Source organism: Pseudophryne corroboree, chromosome 5, assembly GCF_028390025.1.
Source record: "Pseudophryne corroboree isolate aPseCor3 chromosome 5, aPseCor3.hap2, whole genome shotgun sequence".
Lineage (NCBI taxonomy): Eukaryota > Metazoa > Chordata > Amphibia > Anura > Myobatrachidae > Pseudophryne > Pseudophryne corroboree.
In genome coordinates this window covers 581924114-581946648 of record NC_086448.1, presented here as the reverse complement: position 1 = coordinate 581946648, position 22535 = coordinate 581924114, and the positions used below count along the sequence as shown (strand labels likewise).

The 22535-nt window shown below is 46.4% G+C and overlaps 1 protein-coding gene and 1 long non-coding RNA gene across 9 annotated transcripts in view; one reads left to right on the top strand and one right to left on the bottom strand.

Moving 5' to 3' along the window:
• LOC134928075 (uncharacterized) overlaps positions 1–2316 on the bottom strand; it is a 152348-nt gene extending 150032 nt beyond the window's left edge. The window contains exon 1 of the long non-coding RNA XR_010177822.1: positions 2147–2316. This is a non-coding gene — a long non-coding RNA (uncharacterized LOC134928075). The remainder of the gene's footprint in view (positions 1–2146) is intronic.
• The window catches only part of LOC134928074 (beta-Ala-His dipeptidase-like), a 152350-nt gene extending 138052 nt beyond the window's left edge, over positions 1–14298 (top strand). For all 8 annotated transcript variants that reach the window (XM_063923363.1, XM_063923365.1, XM_063923360.1 and 5 more), the window contains 2 exons: positions 5517–5664; positions 13767–14298. In XM_063923363.1, coding sequence (XP_063779433.1) covers positions 5517–5664; positions 13767–13830 — 212 coding nt within the window. In that variant the 3' untranslated portion in view covers positions 13831–14298. The remainder of the gene's footprint in view (positions 1–5516; positions 5665–13766) is intronic.
• The last annotated feature ends 8237 nt before the right edge of the window (positions 14299–22535 follow it).

Sequence of the window (22535 nt, the reverse complement as noted above, 5' to 3'; positions counted from 1 at the left end):
GAATTGCCCACCCAGTTGAGATGTCAGTCACTGGCAGTCCCTGCAGCAAGTGTGCAGGCGGTCGGTGGGACACCCGTACACACAACCAGATGCGCCAATATATCTGCAGATATACTGGGCATTGGTTGTGCTGCAGGGCGGCGAAATATGTATTTTAATGATGACGTTCAGAGTCAGACATATCATGTGTACACACACCCGCCAATCCGAGCGATAGAATGAACGACATATTATCCAATGTGTGCCCAACATTAAACTTGCTCCGTGTGTTTGGAGAGGTGTGTAAGGAGCATTGACATGTAAACTACAATACTGTAAGGGATTGCAGATGCAGGTCAACCCCACTCGTAAGAAACACATCCAATTGTGACTTCTAAATATACGTGCATGTGTATCTATGTATATATGAGCCACGTGCCTTGTGCAATGATGATGAGGCCTTTATCTTTTAATGGATATAGGTATATATTGTGATTGAGATCTTGGTCTAAAAGTAGCTTTTGTCAGTGCTTTGTTTAGGGGGATAATAAATGGTCTCTACTTGTTACAGTAGCTCACACTGTTAGACACAAGCCTGCATTGTCAGTTTTCCCCACTCAGAATCACTGCTTCGCCCCCCACTAGAAGGGGCTGCCCGTCTCAGAGGCAAGGAATCTCCGTGCAACCATGGAGATTCTTGGCCTCTTCCCTTCCCCTAAATAGTGGTGACACCCCTCCATTTGGAGTTGCCGCCCTCTCCTTGCCCCCCAAACGGCATCAAACTGTCAATCACTGGTAGTGTGCTGCTGTACTGCGTGCTACGCTGCAGGGCCTGTTTTAACACACGCACATAATTGGTACTTTGCGGATCCTGACACAAATGCTTTGGGATCTGAATAACCCCCCTCTGTCCTCAAGTAAAGCACCCCCTCCTGTCTTCCCATGGACCTCTGTCCTAGACCTCCTGCAGGTCACACCTCAGCCTCTCTCTTCATTGTCAATAAATGTCCTCAGACTCCCTTACTGGGATCCAACTAGGTGTGGTTCCGTTTCTGTTAAACAATGTGCAGAAAGATCCTGTCTTCAACATTACTGATGCTTTACTCGTCAGCACAAAGGTAATCAGAAATACAACAAATACCTAGCCCCGTCTATCAGGTAACTACATGTATCTCACTTTTGGAACCAATTTTACTATATGCAGCTAGGCAGCTTCTCTCAGGTATAAGCTGGATTAACACCTAATGGGGACATAGGCAAATTACTATTTTGGGGACCCCACACCTTTTGACCTGTCCTTGCAAAAAGAAAAGAAAAAAAACAAGAAAAACATCTACATTTTCATTAACCTGGAAATAAAGGCAAAGTTTAATAAATTCACCCCTTCCACTACACATGAAAATAACATTTGAAAGGTATATAAAATATATATATATATATATATATATATATATATGTACAAGTCTGTTAGGACCGGCACTCCCCCATGGAAATAACAATGCTCCGGTGCCTTCTGGAAGGAAGTGGATATGCTAAACAAAAGAAGCGGCACTCAGAGACTGACGAAGCCAAATATATTTCACTCAAAGTGATCCAACGTTTCGGGGTCTGTGCGCCCCTTTGTCAAGGTGAACATTGACAAAGGGGCGCACAGACCCCGAAACGTTGGATCACTTTGAGTGAAATATATTTGGCTTTGTCAGTCTCTGAGTGCCGCTTCTTTTGTTTAGCATATATATATATATATATATATATATATATATATATATATATAGGGAGGTAGTTAATATTCCGGCTGTTGGGATAACAGTGTTAATGATCCCGACAGCCAGGAATGCTGACTGCCTCGCCAGGGCTATTCCCACTTGTGGGTGTCCACAACACCCATAGAGTGGGAATAGAACCAGTAGCGAGCGCAGCGAGCCACCATGCTTGCAGCGTGGCAAGCACAGCAAGTCCGCAAGGGGCTTCATAGCGCTCGCCCCGCTGCCGGCATAGATATAGTGTGTGTATGTATAATATATACAATATAGTAACTGTAGACAAGGTGGCACTCACAAGACTTCACATATAAAGAATTACCAGACAACTATGTCAAAACGTGTTCAATGTTTCAGTCCTATTGACTTTTTTTCAAGAACATAATAAACCAAGGCATAGTAGATACCTTAGTGAATTGATCAGAGGACACCTGGCCCACTCCGCATGGCGTCACCTCATGTGGCGAGAGCCGGCCGCGTCATCTGATGTCTGGTCACATAATACTGATGCCTGACGTGATGACTTAATGCGCCAGCTCCGGGACTTGCTCACCGCTGCAGTGCGTATACCAGGAAGTTTCCCCAGAGCCATGTGGTTACCTAGGCAACCTGTATATAATAATAAAAAAACAGTGCCAAATACAGACGGAATCAGTACAGGAATCCGGCGGGTGAAATCCCGACGTTCGAAATGCCGACATCGGGATCCCGACTGCAGAAGCCGACGGGTGAGTAAGGGGTGATATACCCTCTCCCCTACCTGCTGCCTAACCCTAACCTCCCCCTTAGTGCCTAACCTTCCCCCCGTCAGTGCCTAAACCTAACCCTCCCGGGCTGCAGCCTAACCCTAATCCTCGGAGTGTGGTGCCTAACCCTAACACCCCCATCCTAACACTCCCGGTGCGATACCTAACCCTAACCCTCCCCCCGCAGCCTAAACCTAACACCAGCACCCCCTCCCCCCAGCGGCTTACCACCTTAGCGGCACGGTATGAGGACGTCCGGCATCCCAACGCCGGGATGTCTACTTATTCGGGATGCAGGTGTCGGCATTCCAAATAGTGTCAGGATTCCAGCGCCGTTAATCTGACAGGTGGGATCCTGACTGCATCCCATACAGACAAGTGCTGTGTGCGTATACAAAAACATTTTACAGAGTAAAGTTCATACACTATCAGATCTAAGGACTATAAAAGTTCAAATACAAAATGATGCCGCTGAGCGGCTGTGCAACAAGTGCTTAAACTCTCTTGGTGAAACTCTGAGTGTGCTTCGGCCACTCATGGGCTAAAAACATCAACATGGAGTCAAAAGCCCATGACACCATAAATTAAAGTTATTGATGTCCATGATTATTAATATACACAGGGAATCTATATATGCCATTTTACTTAAGGGCCTTCATCTTATAACAGTAAACTATACTGCACTGTTGGCTAGAAAGGTATTACCCATACATACTACAAATGTATAAGATAAATAATATGGGAGGAATAAATTACTACTAAATATGGCTACCACAAAGAACAAAGGTTCAAAGGGAATACATACTATTTAGTGGCTGTCAAGATACCGACAGCGTCATCCCACCCGCCAGAATGCCGGCAGCAGGTCGAGCGCCTAGAGACCCCTTGCAGGCTCGGAGGCTCGCCATAGGTTCTAATCTCACTCTATAGGTGTCGTGGAGTGGGAATAGCCCCTCTGCGCCTGGATTTCAGCTGTCAGCATTGTCGGCTGCCGGGTATCTTGACCGCTAGGATCCTGACAGCCAGCAAATTGATTGCATCCCGTTCAAAGAAGGCAGGAAAGTGACAGTGATTCATTCAGGTCAAATGGGGCGACGGAATCCATCCTACGGATCTATTGGGCTTCATGCTGTAATAGCCATTTGTCCCTGTCACCTCCTCTCTTGGAAGTTGGTACATGACCCACAATTTTATAGGTTAAAGATGACAATGGATTTCTCTTTTCCACAAAATGTTGTGACACTGGTTGGTCAACTGTTTTTCCTTCTATTGCCATACGAATTGCGGAACGGTGTTGGGTCATGGGTACAAGTGGTTTTGTCAATATATACAAGACTACACTGGCACCATATCATGGGCACAACATTTTGCTGACGCAGGAGAGGCCGTTATTTTCCCTGAATCGGAGTGTAGCACATAATTGCCTGTTTCTAAATACCTGCACGTTGTGCACAGTTTCTGGTACAAAAAAATGTGGATCACTAGATACGGTGGACGAAACAATGTATCTATGCACTTTAAGCAAAGACAACACTGTCGTGTTCAGAGCAGCCAACAAGGGAGGCACACTGGTGATCCAGGACACATCTGCATATCTTTCAGAAATGTATAGGCAATTATAGGCACCTGAAGTTTATAAGAAACTACACACATATCCCACAGAACCCTATCAAAGGGTGTCTCCCTGCTGTCTCTCTAATGGATTCTAGTCTTCTGAGAGAGACATCTAGGGGTAAATTTACTATAGCTTCTAAAACAGAGAATTGGTGATGTTGCCCATATCATTTCTCTGTTGCCTTTTAGAAAATGACAGACAGCATCTGATTGGTTGCTATGGGCAACATCACCAATTTGGATTTAGAAGCTTAGTAAATTTACCCCCTAGTGTCAGTATGTCTCCAACTGCTGCACTATTTAGTTTTTGGACTGCCTGAGTCCCACCTGGGCACGCTTCAGTGCTGACTGCTGCATCTCATTCTCAGTCCTGCATACTGCAAGACACACAGCTCCTTCCACCTGCAGGTTTATACTGGGCTGCACATACAGTACAGTAGGTGTGGTCACATACTGTACCATTTTTATTTTATGTGGGTGGCCAACTAGCTCCACCTAGACATTTCTAATAACAAGAAAGGGTCATCAATCAACAGGAATTCTGGATTCTTCTTTCTATCAGTATGTATTCAGAGTTGCGGAGTCTAGCTCACCGAATATTTTTGCCAGGGAAACCCTGCAAGGAAGATTGGCCTTCGCTGCACCTGGGATGCAGGCCAAGCCCCCCGTACAGTTTTCTAGCATAATAGGCTGGCGGTGAGCAACAATGAAATATGTCAGTAAGCCTGAGGGTTCACAGATATGAAACAGGGATAAAGCAGAGGTCATACACAGTTGTGTACAAGCCATTTAGTCTCAGATCAGAAGGTAAGCAGATGATAAGGAAGTATGTAGATATTGATGAGAATGACCAGAGGTAGTGAAAGGGCAGGGGGATTTAGATCCTAAACCTGGAATAATGTGTCTCATAAACTGAGCTCTGAACTTTACAAAAGTTACAGCAAGAAAATATTCCTACTAATTAGGTAATTTATGGCTAACCATTTCTTGTTTTTATTCATAATAAATTGTTACACTCAATTTTTGCACCGAGGTACTATTAATTGTAGACAAAGAGTACTTAAGCAATTATAGGAAATGTGTTGATCGGTCGTATAGGAAAATAGTGATCATTGCAATGATAGATATTTTTGTATATGGGCAAACATACAAGATGTAAGAGCTGCAAGTTTAATAGACAGGGTCATAGACGCTACAATGTATATATTAAGGAAACATTAAAATAACCTACACAAATTCTCTCTTCTGTTGTTAACTCCATGAGACAGAAAAATGTACATTCAAAAAGATTATGTGTAGTTTAACTCCATCTTCAGGGAAAGACTGGGCTATTATTTTTTCCATACTGATTTACAGTAATTGCATTGGTGAAACATTTGACCCTAATCTGATTTTGCTATCTGTGTCTGCCCTCTAGTGTTCAACATTGATGCAGACATGATCCGTGCGGGGGGAACAATTCCAATAGCTAAAAATTTTGAGGACGTTTTAGGGAAAAGTGTCATGTTACTTGGTATTGGTGGACCAGATGACGCTCCGCATGGACAGAATGAGAAGATCAGCAAGTAAGTTGTAGTTTCTACTTCTCAATAAATACATGAACAGAATGCCACATTTTAAAGTGATATGCAAGAAAAAATTATGGCCAGATTATTTAATGAACCAATGGAGTAATTCAGAGTTGTACACTATGCTGATGTTTTCACAGCTAAGCGATTATTGGCAATCTGCGTAGGTGTCTAAATCTCACTGCACACGTTAGGGTATCTTAGCGATGTCGCTTGCAGTGAGGAGTTATTCACAAAGTGATTGACAGTCAGGAAGCAGTTGGGGGAGGTAATGGGGAGTGGTGGACTAAAACGCAGGCACAACACCACATTTTTCAGGGAGTGTCTCAGCCTATAACGGTGATCCTGTATGCAAAAAAACATGGGGGTATATTTACAAAGATTCGTGTTTTTGCCGTTTTTAAGGGTGTTTGATCTCGAATGGTATCGGGTGCATTTTACTGCAACTTTTTGAATCCTGATACGGTCATTCACTCAGCTGCCGACTTTTCCAAATTCGTATTTTCCGATGTCAATGTGATTCGTAATGTCAGGCAGTGTTTTACGGGAGTGATGAGTAAAACACTGCCTGCCAAAACACAAGGAATCCCGGCCAGATCTGTGAGATCCGTGCAGGGCTTCATTGTGTACCTTGAAAAGGTGTTTCAATTGTTTTAAAATCTGAAAAAAATTGCGTGGGGTCCCCCCTCCTAAGCATAACCGGCTTCGGGCTCTTTGAGCCGGTCCTGGTTGAAAAAATATGGGGGGAAAAATGATAGGGGTTCCCCCATATTTGATCAACCAGCACCGGGCTCTGCGCCTGGTCCTGGTGCCAAAAATACGGGGGACAAAAAGCGTAGGGGTCCCCCGTATTTTTGGAACCAGCACCGGGCTCCACTAGTCAGAGAGATAAAGCCACAGCCAGGGGACACTTTTATCTTGGTCCCTGCGGCCCTGGCATTAAATCACTAACTAGTCACCCCTGGCCGGGGTACCCTGGAGGAGTGGGAACCCCTTAAATCAAGGGGTCCCCCCCTCCAGCCACCCAAGGGCCAGGGGTGAAGCCCGAGGCTGTCCCCCCAATCCAAGGGCGGCGGATGGGGGGCTGATAGCCTTGTGAAAAAAATAGAATATTGTTTTTTGTAGGAGTACTACAAGTCCCAGCAAGCCTCCCCCGCAAGCTGTTACTTGGAGAACCACAAGTACCAGCATGCGGTGGGGAAACGGGTTCGCTGGTACCTGTAGTACTAATACAAAAAAAATACCCAACAAAAAACAGGACACACACACCGTGACAGTAAAACTTTATTACATACATGCACACCTACATACATACATACTTACTTATGTTCACACGAGGCTCGGTCCACTTCTCCATGTAGACTCCACGTGGTACCTGAGAAAAAAATTATACTCACATAATCCAGGGTAGCTTCTGTCCTCTTTGTAATCCACGTACTTGGCAAAAAAACAAACCGAAAAAGCCGAACCACGCACAGAAAGGGGTCCCGACTGCTGGGACCCCCCCTGACTCCTGTCAAAGAGGGTCCCTTCAGCCAATCAGGGAGCGCCACGTCGTGGCACTCTCCTGATTGGCTGTGCGCTCCTGTAGTGTGATTGAGGCTGCGCACTGAAGATACAATGTAGCGCATAGGCGCTCCATTGTATCCAATGGTGGGAACTTTGCAGTCAGCGGTTGACCGCGAATAACCTCAACCGCTGACTGCAAAGTTCCCACCATTGGATACAATGGAGCGCCTATGCGCTACATTGTATCTTCAGTGCGCAGCCTTAATCACACTACAGGAGCGCACAGCCAATCAGGAGAGTGCCACGACGTGGCACTCCCTGATTGGCTGAATGGACCCTCTTTGACAGGAGTCAGGGGGGGTCCCAGCAGTCAGGGAAGTCATGGGGGGGTCCCAGCAGTCATGTGTAAACATGGGATCCCTTTCAGTGCGTGGTTCGGCATTTTCGGTTTGTTTTTTTGCCAAGTACGTGGATTACAAAGAGGACAGAAGATACCCTGGATTATGTGAGTATAATTTTTTTCTCAGGTACCTCGTGGAGTCTACATGGAGAAGTGGACCGAGCCTCGTGTGAACATAGGTAAGTATGTATGTATGTAGGTGTGCATGTATGTAATAAAGTTTTACTGTCACGGTGTGTGTGTCCTGTTTTTTGTTGGGTATTTTTTTTGTATTAGTACTACAGGTACCAGCGAACCCGTTTTTCCCCCGCATGCTGGTACTTGTGGTTCTCCAAGTACCAGCTTGCGGGGAGGCTTGCTGGGACTTGTAGTACTGCTACAAAAAACAATATTCTATTTTTTTCACAAGGCTATCAGGCCCCATCCGCCGCCCTTGGATGGGGGGGGACAGCCTCGGGCTTCACCCCTGGCCGATGGGTGGCTGGAGGGGGGGACCCCTTGATTTAAGGGGTTCCCACTCCTCCAGGGTACCCCGGCCAGCGGTGACTAGTTAGTGATTTAATGCCAGGGCCGCAGGGACCAAGATAAAAGTGTCCCCCGGCTGTGGCATTATCTCTCTGACTAGTGGAGCACGGTGCTGGTTCCAAAAATACGGGGGACCCCTACGCTTTTTGCCCCCCGTATTTTGGCACCAGGACCAGGCGTAGAGCCTGGTGCTGGTTGATCAAATATGGGGGAACCCCTGTCATTTTTTCCCCCATATTTTTTCAACCAGGACCGGCTCAAAGAGCCCGAGGCTGGTTATGCTTAGGATAAGTTTTTACAGTAAACAGGCCCTTTCCCATATATAACCATGCACAGATCTCACTGATCCGTGCATGGTTATCCAAACTCGACTGGAAAAAGCAGGTCTATTTTTTTGCTGCTTTTTTTAACGATTCGCAAAAAAATACACCCGCACTTGAGCACTCAGAGACTAACACCCAAATACGAATGAATAGTGAATACCCGTGTTGTATGAAATAACAGCCGCATTTGACCAGGGCTGTTTCTAGCCAATTTGGCTTCCAGTGCGAGATTTAAAAATGTGCCCCCCCCCCCCCCCCATGACATTAAAAAATGTGCCCCCCCCCCCCCCACCCACACACACCTAGATTAAAAAAAAAACTTGCGCGTGCACCCGGCAAGGGGGCGTGACCTCATCTAAATGGGTGTGGCCTCATTTAAATGGGCGTGGCTTTGTCTGAAAAGACTACCTCACAATCCAGTTTTTGACCCTGCTCCAACAGATCACGACCACCACAGGAAAAAAAAATTCTACCATATTAAGCCCCACACAGTAATGCCCCCTGCACCATATTATGCCACACACCGCAATGCCCTTGATACGTTAAAACCCCACACTACGGCAGGCAAGAGTCCCCATTTCACACATTACGGCAGGTGTCCCCATTTTACACAGAGAGAGAGAATACTTACAGAGGCGATTACCGCTCTTCGGCCCGCCTCACCAGTCGCTCCTCGCGCCGGCCTTTCCCTCTTCCTAACTTGGATCCCCCTCTGTACTCCGCTCGGGGGGGGGGGGAGTTTCGCAGAGTGACGGGGTTGCGTCGTGACGGGTTACTCGGGGAGAAATAGGAGGGGGAAGCAGGGAGCCACAGTTAGTGCCGCGGCGGGCGCCCAGTGCGGTTGCACTGCTCGCCTACCCCAAGAAACGGCCCTGCGTTTGACTGATGGTCTATTCATTCGTATTTCTGAACTTTGCCAATCAAACCATTCCGAATAGCCCAAACACTGCCGAGATTTGTCCTTAGTGAATTCCCGTGTTGGGACTTAGAAAAAAAAACACAAATCGGACAAACTCGGATTTTTAGTGAATATTGGCCTTGGTGTCTGCATCTCAATATACACAGCCATTCTGCGCTACTCAGATGATTATTGAAGCACCTGCGACTGACGCAGAAGCTGATGTATATGAGGACGCCGGATGGCATCTGAGTCCATCTCCGGTTAGCAGCAGCATTGGCATATTGTCACACAGTAGCGACGTATGGATGGAAAAGGAAATGCAAATGCATTCGCATACAACTCTTAATCAGGCAGTAGGTCCTACAAATCAGTAAGACAGATATATGAAGTTGATCAAGATCACAAATACAAGATGCCACAAAAACAGAAAAGTACAGTAATTCCTGAAAACAGCATTTACACAGAAGAAATTTTGGGAAGGAAATGTTGGGCTTCTTCTACTACATTCTACATTCTGTTCTCATAATGTTTTAGTGATAATTTTGTTAGACAAGGCACTTGAATCTATATTGGTATACTGTGAGATGTACCATAAGAAATGTAGAAATGTTTTGCTGAACAAAAATGAAGTTTAAAAACAATGATTAGCACAGGCAGTGATTTATACAATGAATTTACAACGAAATGCAAAATGACATGCACAAATTATATATCTCCCTATCTTCTATCCTGAAATACAGCAAGATTGGCTCTAGTTATGTTGCTGTAACAATTTCTGCATGTCATCTAACGTTGTCTATCATAACCCTCTTACACGTTTACTATAGCGTTAAACTATAAGGGGCTGATGTGCCAGCGCAGTGTAAAATCTGCACATCCACACATAACAAGAACACCAGCCACATGCATAAGTGTAAATGCATATTTGCTTGAATATAAACTTGCACTGCAGAGGAGAGTTGTCTGAGGCAAGTAAGCCAAGTACAGTAATAATGTGTTCATGTAATTGCCAACAGGTGCATTTACTTTTATTAGGTGCTTATTTGCATTGCTCATGCATATATTATATGGTTTGTATTATGAAGGAGAGCGCTACTAGCTGCATTCTGATGTAATCTGGTGCATATGCTACTGGTGCAGACCTGCACATTTACAGTATATTGCAATTCATATGCACACAATTGTATTTTTATGGATTTTATTTCTGCCAATCTGGAGGCAAATTCATTCAAAATCTGCACCACCCCTATATTTATTAGAGCTCCATTTTCCCTCAAGAATACCACATGCCCAGGAGAATATACAGGTCTATATATTATCTCTCTGTTTTATCCTCTGACAACTTTACAATTTGCTCTCCCTTCAACATTAGACAGCACAAAAAAAGTAGAACTATAGAATTGCTATTAATAAAAACAAATAATTGTAATAAAACCTTACACTCTAATGACTTAGGGATCTATTTACTAAGCCTTGGAGAGAAAGTAGACAGAGATATAGGCCCTCATTCCGAGTTGTTCGCTCGCAAGGCGATTTTAGCAGTATTGCACACGCTAAGCCGCCGCCTACTGGGAGTGAATCTTAGCTTCTTAAAATTGCGAACGAAAGATTCACAATATTGCGATTACACATCTCGTAGCAGTTTCAGAGTAGCTTCAGACTTACTCGGCATCAGGGGCGGATCCAGAAAAAAATTACAGGGGGGGGGGCACCATAAGGGGCGTGGCTTCTTTGGAATGGGCGTGGCTTCATTGGAATGGGCGTGGTATTGCAGGAAAAGACTACCTTATACCCCAGTTTTGCAACCTGCACGCCCAGACGTTGGCCACCACAGGAAAGAAAAATAATCCTGATTCATGCCCCTTACATTATTTGTCATTTTTCCTCCTTATAGTAATGCCCAGTATACATTATGCCACATACTGCAATGGCCCTTAGACATTATGCCACACACAATAATGCACATGACACAGTATGCACACACCGTAATGCCCCCGACACATTATGCCACACACCGTAATGCCCCCGACACATTATGCCACACACTATAATGCCTGTGACACATTATGACAGGAATTGCAATGCCCGTTATACATTATGCTACACACTGCACTGCCCCTGATACATTATAGCACATACAATGTCTGTGACACATTATGACACACACTGCAATGTCCGTGATACATTATACCACACACTGCAATGCCCGATACATTATAGCACATACAATGCCTGTGACACATTATGCCACACACTGCAATGACCTTGAGACATTATACCACAATGCCCGTGATATAGTATACCATACACCGTAATGCCTGTGACACATACCGCAATGCCCGTTATACCCTATGCCACACACCGCAATGCCCGTTATATATTATGCCACACTGCAATGACCCTGAGACATTATACCACATACCACAATGCCCGTGATATAGTATACCACACACCGTAATGCCTGACACATTATGACACACACCGCAATGTCCGTGATACATTATGCCACACACTGCAATGACCCTGAGACATTATACCACATATCACAATGCCAGCGATATAGTATACCATACACCGTAATGCCTGTGACACATTATGACACACACCGCAATGTCCGTGATACATTATGCCACACACCGTAATGCCCATTACACATTAAGTCCTACAGTAAGGCTTCTAATTACTTTTCAAATACCTGCTCGTTGTCAGGGGTTTCATGCACTGGGTGTCATGCTCGTTGCCAGGGGTTTCATGCTCTTGGTTCCATGCACGGTGCCAGGGGTTTTCATGCTCAGGGTGTCATGCTCGTTGCCAGGGGTTTCATGCACTGGGTGTCATGCTCATTGCCAGGGGTTTCATGCACTGGGTGTCATGCTCGTTGCCAGGGGTTTCATGCACTGGGTGTCATGCTCGTTGCTAGGAGGTAGTCCTTGTTGCTAGGGCTGTGCTCCCAGTGCCACATATGTCCCCAGTGCCAGATATTCCCCCACGGTGCCAGGTACTCACATGCCCCCAGTGCCAAATATAGCCCCCCCATGTGCCAGGTACACATATACCCCCCCAGTGCCACATATGCCCCCAGTGCCAGATATTCCCCGACAGTGCCACATATGCCCCCAGTGCCAGATATCCCCCCCCAGTGCTATATATGCCCCCAGTGCCACATATGCCCCAGTGCCAGATATTCCCCCCCAGTGCCACATGTGCCCCCAGTGCCAGATATCCCCCCCCCCAGTGCCACATATGCCCCCAGTGCCAGATATTCCCCCCCCCAGTGCCATATATGCCCCCAGTGCCAGATATTCCCCCCAGTGCCATATATGTCCCCAGTGCCAGATAATCTTCCCCCCCCTGCCAAATATGCCCCCAGTGCCAGATATGCCCCCCCCCCGCTTCCTCCGCCGCCGCTCCCCCCGCTCCCTTGCTGTTAGGAGGGACACGGAGGGCACAGTGCACGCCTCCCTGTGTCCCTCCTGGGTCTCCGGCGGCCGCGGGTCACTGTAATAAAGGAAGTACTCACGAACGGCACTTCCTTTATGAGACCCGCGGCCGCCGGAGACCCAGGAGGGACACAGGGAGGCGTGCACTGTGCCCTCCGTGTCCCTCCTAACAGCAGCGGAGGAAACGAGACTGCAGACTGACATGCGGACGCTCGTCCGCATGTCAGTCTGCACTAAATCAGTGGCGCCCCCGCAGCCCCTCGCCCCCAAGCCACCGCGAGGGCTGCGGTGTGCGCACAAAATAAAATAAAAATAAAAAAACAAAAATCAACTAAAAATGACAGGGGGGGCACGTGCCTTGGTGCCCCCCCCCCCTAAATCCGCCACTGCTCGGCACCTGCGATCAGATCAGTGCTTATCGTTCCTGGTTTGACGTCACAAACACACCCAGCGTTCGCCCAGACACTCCTCCGTTTCTCCAGCCACTCCCGCGTTTTTTCCGGAAACGGTAGCGTTTTTTCCCACACGCCCATAAAACGTCCTGTTTCCGCCCAGTAACACCCATTTCCTGTCAATCACACTACGATCGCCTGAGCGAAGAAAAAGCGGTGAGTAAAAATCCAAACTTCATAGCAAATTTACTTGGCGCAGTCGCAGTGCGGACATTGCGCATGCGCACTAAGCGGAAAAATGCTGCGATGCGAAGAAATTTTCCGAGCGAACGACTCGGAATGACCTCCATAGTACCAGACACTCAGCTCTTATCTGTTACAGATGTGTGTTTTAAAAATGACAGGAACTGGTTGGTACTTGATCTCTGTCCAAGGCTTGGTAAATAGACCCCTTAGTACACACGATGGGGGGGATTTGCACTTGGGGTCTTTATAAACCGCAATTGCACAGGCAAATATGAGGTATTTTTCCTAGCACTGAAACAAGTCCTCACCTCTCTTCTTGCCATAAAGTACTAAAAACTAAATATTGTTTTTATTTCTTTCTAGGTACAATTACATTGAAGGAACAAAATTGTATGCTGCTTTTATGCAAGAACTTGCAGCTTTCTGAACATGGTGCACCAATATAAATTTCAAATCTCTAAGTTAAGATATGATGTATTAAAAAGGGTTCTTTAATATTAATATTTATACAAAGGTGACATATTAGCTATTGTACTAAAATAATTTTTTTTAGATTATCTACATAGATTTTGGTGTGAATCACTTTTGGAAGACGTCAGTATTATTACAGTACTACAGATATAACTTGTTTTAATATGTTTTAAGAAAATATTTTAATTGCAGTGTTAATAGCTCAAGTCCTAATCTAAGAAACACAACACCACCACAAGAGTTGTAACCCTTAAATACCTTCCAACGAACATTCAATTGCACTTTCAGAAAGTGTATTGATGGCACTGGCCTATGATAGCTTTTCAGTTTAATGTTGTTAGATCTTCAAAATATCATGTGACTTAATGTATGCATGTGTGTGAAGACAAATAAATAAATTAAATTTTGCATGTAGAATATTAAATGTATTTACTCATGTATCATCATAACACAGAAGCAAGCAAACATTGCTACGTACAGTGGCGGATTTAGGGGGGGGGCACCAAGGCACGTGCCCCCCCTGTCATTTTTAGTTGATTTTTGTATTGCTGCGGGGGCGCCACTGATTTAGTGCAGACTGACATGCGGACGAGCGTCCGCATGTCAGTCTGCGGTCTCGTTTCCTCCCCTGCTGTTAGGAGGGACACGGAGGGCATAGTGCACGCCTCCCTGTGTCCCTCCTGGGTCTCCGGCGGCCGCGGGTCTCATAAAGGAAGTGCCGTTCGTGAGCACTTCCTTTATTAGAGTGACCCGCGGCCGCCGGAGACACAGGAGGGACACAGAGAGGAGTGCACTGTGCCCTCCGTGTCCCTCCTAACAGCAGGGGAGCGGGGGGAGCGGCGGCGGCGGAGGAAGCGGGGGGGACGCACTGAGGGGGCATATCTGGCACTGGGGGGGAATATCTGGCACTGGGGGCATATTTGGCAGGGAGGGGGGGGGAGAATATCTGGCACTGAGGACATATATGGCACTGGGGGGGGGATATCTGGCACTGGGGGCATATGTGGCACTGGGGGGGGGGATATCTGGCACTGGGGGCATATGTGGCACTGGGGGGGAATATCTGGCACTGGGGCATATGTGGCACTGGGGGCATATATAGCACGGGGGGGGGGGATATCTGGCACTGGGGGCATATGTGGCACTGTCGGGGAATATCTGGCACTGGGGGCATATGTGGCACTGGGGGGGTATATGTGTACCTGGCACATGGGGGGGGGGCTATATTTGGCACTGGGGGCATGTGAGTACCTGGCACCGTGGGGGAATATCTGGCACTGGGGACATATGTGGCACTGGGAGCACAGCCCTAGCAACAAGGACTACCTCCTAGCAACGAGCATGACACCCAGTGGATGAAACCCCTGGCAACGAGCATGACACCCAGTGCATGAAACCCCTGGCAACGAGCATGACACCCAGTGCATGAAACCCCTGGCAACGAGCATGACACCCTGAGCATGAAAACCCCTGGCACCGTGCATGGAACCAAGAGCATGAAACCCCTGGCAACGAGCATGACACCCAGTGCATGAAACCCCTGACAACGAGCAGGTATTTGAAAAGTAATTAGAAGCCTTACTGTAGGACTTAATGTGTAATGGGCATTACGGTGTGTGGCATAATGTGTCACAGGCATTACGGTGTATGGTATACTATATCGCTGGCATTGTGATATGTGGTATAATGTCTCAGGGTCATTGCAGTGTGTGGCATAATGTATCACGGACATTGCGGTGTGTGTCATAATGTGTCAGGCATTACGGTGTGTGGTATACTATATCACGGGCATTGTGGTATGTGGTATAATGTCTCCGGGTCATTGCAGTGTGGCATAATATATAACGGGCATTGCGGTGTGTGGCATAGGGTATAACGGGCATTGCGGTATGTGTCACAGGCATTACGGTGTATGGTATACTATATCACGGGCATTGTGGTATAATGTCTCAAGGTCATTGTAGTGTGTGGCATAATGTGTCACAGGCATTGTATGTGCTATAATGTATCGGGCATTGCAGTGTGTGGTATAATGTATCACGGACATTGCAGTGTGTGTCATAATGTGTCACAGACATTGTATGTGCTATAATGTATCAGGGGCAGTGCAGTGTGTAGCATAATGTATAACGGGCATTGCAATTCCTGTCATAATGTGTCACAGGCATTATAGTGTGTGGCATAATGTGTCGGGGGCATTACGGTGTGTGGCATAATGTGTCGGGGGCATTACGGTGTGTGCATACTGTGTCATGTGCATTATTGTGTGTGGCATAATGTCTAAGGGCCATTGCAGTATGTGGCATAATGTATACTGGGCATTACTATAAGGAGGAAAAATGACAAATAATGTAAGGGGCATGAATCAGGATTATTTTTCTTTCCTGTGGTGGCCAACGTCTGGGCGTGCAGGTTGCAAAACTGGGGTATAAGGTAGTCTTTTCCTGCAATACCACGCCCATTCCAACGAAGCCACGCCCATTCCAACGAAGCCACGCCCCTTATGGTGCCCCCCCCCCCCCCCCCTGTAATTTTTTTCTGGATCCGCCCCTGGCTACGTAAGAGGGATTGATAGCACATAAAACATAAGCTAGGAAAGGCAGCAAGTAACCCAGAAATTGCTGCAAACAATGTAAATTAAGAGACATTATTATAATGCCATGCACCATTACTGATTCTCTTGGGCCACACCCTACCAAGTGTTCCTGCCCTGGGGCTCCAGCAGACAAAGTTGAGGGGCCAGCTATCAGCATTTTGTCCATGTTCTCATGATGACTGCAGAGTGATCCTGTATTTCCTATATTTCCACGGGGTGTCCTGTAGGTCCAAACATAGGGGCAGATGTACTAAGCTTTGGAAAGGGATAAAGTGGACGCAGATAAAGTACCAGCCAATCTGCTACTACACTTTATCTTTCTACAAGGCTTAGTACATCTCTTCCATAGTGAGCAAATGATGTGATGCGGCTGCATCGTTACTGCTGTGCCTGTTAGAAGTTTCATAGGCAAGCGCGGGGGAAGGAGGGTTGTTACCCAGAACCTAAAATCAACCCTTCCCATCTGGCCAGCAGCTCAAATTACGACTACAGTAGCAATAGTATATGATGTGCGGCAGGCACTTTTCGTGTTTTGGTTTTGGTTCTAATTCCACTTTCGTGTTTTGGTTTTGGTTCTAATTCCACTTTCGTGTTTTAGTTTTGGCTTGGTTTTGCCAAAACCACCCTTTCGTGTTTTGATTTTGGATCTGGATGATTTTTGTAAAAAAAAACAACAACATAAAAACAGCTAAAATCACAGAATTTGGAGGTAATTTTGCTCCTACGGTATTATTAGCCTTGATAACATTAATTTCCACTCATTTCCAGTCTATTCTGAACACCTCACAATATTGTTTTTAGGCCTAAAAGTTGCACCGAGGTGGCTGTATGACTAAGCTAAGCGACACAAGTGTGCGGCACACACACCTGGCCCATCTAGGAGTGGCACAGCAGTTGCAGACAAGATGGCACTATTCAAAAACTAGTCCCCAAACAGCACATGATGCAAAGAAGAAAAAGAGGTGCAATTAGGTAGCTGGATGGCCAAGCTAAGCGACACAAGTGTGCGGCACAAACACCTGGCCTATCTAGGAGTGGCACTGTAGTTACACACAGGATGGCAGATTTAAAAAATAGGCCCCAAACAGCACATGATGCAAAGAAGAAAAAAAGGCGCAATGAGGTAGCTGTATGACTAAGCTAAGCGACACAAGTGTGCGGCACAAACACCTGGCCCATCTAGGAGTGGCACTGCAGTGTCAGACAGGATGGCACTTAAAAAACTAGTCCCCAAACAGCACATGATGCAAAGAAGAAAAAGAGGTGCAAGATGGAATTGTCCTTTGGCCCTCCCACCCACACTTATCTTGTATAAACAGGACATGCACACTTTAACAAACCCATCATTTCGGCGATAGGGTCTGCCACACGACTGTGGCTGAAATGACTGGTTTGTCTGGGCCCCCACCAAAAAAAAAGCAATCAATCTTTCCTTGCACAAACTGGCTCTACAGAGGCTCTACAGAGGCAAGATGTCGACCACATCATCATCCTCCGATTCCTCACCCCTTTCACTGTGTACATCCTCCTCACGGAGTATTAATTCGTCCCCACTGGAATCCACCATCACAGGTCCCTGTGTACTTTCTGGAGGCAATTGCTGGTAAAGGTCTTCCCAGAGGAATTTATAATTCATTTTGATGAACATCATCTTCTCCACATTTAGAGGAAGTAACCTCCTACGCCGATCGCTGACAAGGTTACCGGCTGCACTAAACACTCTTCCGGAGTACACACTGGAGGGGGGGACTTAGGTAAAATAAAGCCAGTTTGTGCAAGGGCCTCCAAATTGCCTCTTTTTCCTGCCAGTATACATATGGACTGTCTGACATGCCTACTTGGATGCTGTCACTCATATAATCCTCCAGCATTCTTTCAATGGTGACAGAATCATATGCAGTGACAGTAGACATGTCAGTAATCGTTGGCAGGTCCTTCAGTCCAGACCAGATGTCAGCTTTCGCTCCTGACTGCCCTGCATCACCGCCAGTGGGTGGGCTAGGAAATGTTATCCTTTTCCTTGCAGCCCCAGTGGCGGGAGAAATTGAAGGAGGAGCTGTTGACGGGTCACGTTCCGCTTGAGTTGACAATTTACTAACCAGCAGGTCTTTGCACCTCTGCACGTTTGTGTCTGCTGGAAAGAGAGATACAACGTAGGCTTTAAACCTAGGATCGAGCATGGTGGCCAAAATGTAGTGCTCAACAGATTGACCACCCTTGAATCCTGGCAAAGCGCATGAAGGGCTCCATCCACAAGTCCCACATACTTTGCGGAATCACTCCGTTTTAGCTCCTCCTTCAATTTCTCCAGCTGCTTCTGCAAAAGCCTGATGAGTGGAATGACCTGACTCAAGCTAGCAGTGTCTGAACTGACTTCACGTGTGGCAAGTTCGAACGGTTGGAGAACCTTGCACAAGACGGAAATCATTCTCCACTGCGCTTGAGTCAGGTGCATTACCCCTCCTTTGCCTATATCGTAGGTGGATGTATAGGCTTGAATGGCCTTTTGCTGCTCCTCCATCCTCTGAAGCATATAGAGTGTTGAATTCCACCTTGTTACCACCTCTTGCTTCAGTTGATGGCGGGGCAGGTTCAGGAGTGTTTGCTGGTGCTCCAGTCTTCGGCACGCAGTGGCAGAATGCCGAAAGTGGTGCACAATTTTTCGGGCCACCGACAGCATCTCCTGCACACCCCTGTCATTTTTCAAAAAAGTCCGCACCACCAAATTAATTGTATGTGCAAAACATGGGACATGCTGGAATTTGCCCAGATGTAATGCATGCACAATATTGGTGGCGTTGTCCGATATCACAAATCCCCAGGAGAGTCCAATTGGGGTAAGCCATTCTGCGATGATGTTTCTCAGTTTCCGTAAGAGGTTGTCAGCTGTGTGCCTCTTATGGAAAGCGGTGATACATAGCGTAGCCTGCCTAGGAACGAGTTGGCATTTGTGAGATGCTGCTACTGGTGCTCCTGTTGTTGCATAGGCCATACATCTACCCAGTGGGCTGTTACAGTCATATAGTCCTTAGTCTGCCCTGTTCCACTTGTCCACATGCCCGTGGTTAAGTGGACACTGGATACAACCGCATTTTTTAGGACACTGGTGACTCTTTTTCTGACGTCTGTGTACATTCTCAGTATCGCCTGCCTAGAGAAGTGGAACCTAGATGGGATTTGATACCGGGGACACAGTATCTCCATCAATTCTCTAAGTCCCACTGAACTAATGGTGGATACCAGACACACCTCTAACACCAACATAGCTGTCAAGGCCTCAGTTATCCGCTTTGCAAAAGGATGACTGCTGTCATATTTCATCTTCCTCACTAAGGACTGTTGGACAGTCAATTGCTTACTGGAAGTAGTACAAGTGGTCTTCTGACTTCCCCTCTGGGATGACGATCGACTCCCAGCAGCAACAACAGCAGCGGCAGCAACAGCAGGCATACCACTCAAGGATCCTACGGAGGAATCCCGGTTAGGAGAGGACTCCTCAGTCTTGACAGTGACATGGCCTGCAGGACTACGGACATTCCTGACTGAGGAGGAAGTTGACGTTGAGGGAGTTGGTGGTGTGGCTTGCAGGAGCTTGGGTACAGGAGGAAGAAGGGATTTAGGTGTCAGTGGACTACTTACGCTCTTACCCAAAGTTTCACAAATTGACACCGACTTCTGATGAATGTGCAGCAGGTGACGTATAAGGGAAGATGTTCCTAGGTGGTTAACATCCTTACCCCTACTTATTACAGATTGACAGAGGCAACAGATGGCTTGACACCTGTTGTCCGGATTTGTGGAGAAATAATTCCGAACCGAAGAGGTGGCTTTTTTGGTAGTTTGCCCAGGCATCACAATGGGCTTCTTCGTCCCAAGGACAACAGGTGTCTCCCCCGGTGCCTGACTTAAACAAACCACATCACCATCAGAATCCTCATCGTCAACTTCCTCCTCAGTGCCAGCAACACCCATATCCTCATCCTGGTGTACTTCAACAGTGACATCTTCAATTTGAATATAAGGAACTTGTTATAATTATTGAACTGCAGCAGTGGACATATAGCAGCAGCGTATATCGTCACTGGAATTACTGATGAGACAGGACACTACCACTGATCTGATGCAGCACAACAGGTTGTTGTTATAATTATTATACTGCAGCAGTGGACATATAGCAGCAGCGTATGTCGTCACTGGAATTACTGATGAGACAGGACACTACCACTGGTCTGCACAACACAGCTCCACTTTGTACAGCTACACTGGATATATGGCAGCAGAGAACACCAACACTGTGACTGGCTGGACTGATGCAGCACAATACACTGAGTGACTACACTGGTCTGGACTGAGCAGCACAACACTTGCTACCCCACTTTCCCGCCCCCACACAGACACTGAACACTGAGGACACGTCCTCTCTATACACTCTCCAAGACTGGAGTGAAAATGGCCGCGACGCGAGGCTCCTTATATGGAATCCAAATCCTCCGAGAATCCGACAGCGGGATGATGACGTTTTGCCACGTTCGGGTTTCCGAGTCAGGCGGGGAAACCCGAGCCTGACTCGGATCCGGACTCGGGTAGGGAGGTTCGATAGGGTTCGGTTCCCGCTCATCTCTACTATTAATAGAGCTGCCACCAGTACAGTTTAAGGGACAGAGCAGCTTCTTCTTCCAAGTTTTTTTTTTGTGTGTGTGTGTGTGTGTGTGTGTGTGTGTGTGTGTGTGTGTGTGTGTGTGTGTGTGTGTGTGTGTGTGTGTGTGTGTGTGTGTATTTATTATGGGATGTTTAACCCTTTTCTGTCCACTTATGTTATTTCTATTAGTTATATATATATTTTATACAACCTATACTATGGACATTCTGGTTAATTATTAATATACTGAAGTACGGATGGTGTAATGGTTAGCATTATTGCCTCACAGCACTGAGGTCATGGATTCAAGTCCCACCATGGCCCTAACTGTGTGGAGTTTGTATATTCTCCCCGTACTTGCGTGGGTTTCCACCGGGTACTCTGGTTACCTCCCACAATCCAAAAATATACTGGTAGGTTAATTGGATAGCAACAAAAAAAAATAACCCTAGTGTGAATGTGTGTGCGTGTACATGTGGTAGGGAATATTGATTGTAAGCTTCACTGAGGCAGGGTCTGATGTGAATGGACAAATATTCTCTGTAAAGCGCTGTAGAATATGTGTGCGCTATATAAATAACTGGAAATAAAAATATTGTATTTCATACACTATGCAATGTATAAAAAGACAAAGGACTGTACTAGGTTATTTTTCCACTCCACAAGACTTCCACACTTGCTCCAATGTACCGCAGAGCGGGAGATTGTGTATTTCATTTGTAAACCCCCCTCTAGAAATCCTGAGTTTGCCTTTGGATATGGCCATATGTTAACCTAGCCACTCAGTGTTCCCCACTTGCTACTTACTGAACGCCCAGAGTATCCAAATTGCCAACATTTGTTACGACTGAGGAATCTTTTTTCCAAGGAGACTTCAGAGATCTTCTGGACAGGGACCCCTGTACACACCCGGTTAAAACTCGTATAACTCACCAGCAGGTCTTCTAGCCTATAATAGCCATTTTTCCCATAAGGCGTGATGTGCCTACCGGTACTGGGATGCCACCAGGACTTACGCCACTGGACGTAGTACAAGCTTAACCTTGAGTGATCTGAATCAGTGCCAATAGGAAGGAAGACCCAAAAGAGGAGAGGAGTAGCAAAAAGATGAGAAGACAAGAGAAAGAGAATGACACTATGGTGCCAGGAAAAATCAGAAAAGCCCAAGATAAGAAAGCCGGGAGTGTCCCAAAGACAAGGCTTGTGTAATATGAGCTAGAGTGTATAGAGAGAATGAGAGCACAAAACACTGAAGACTCTGAACCAACAGGTGGAGATACTGGTAATAGGAGTACGGAAGATATGCAGGAGAAATTGAACACAAATGAACCATGTAACTAAATAGTAAATAGATGAGGTATAATACTGACAGAAATAACAGATGAATGTGCAACTGACACGGGGTTGGACACAGGAACTCTGCAGT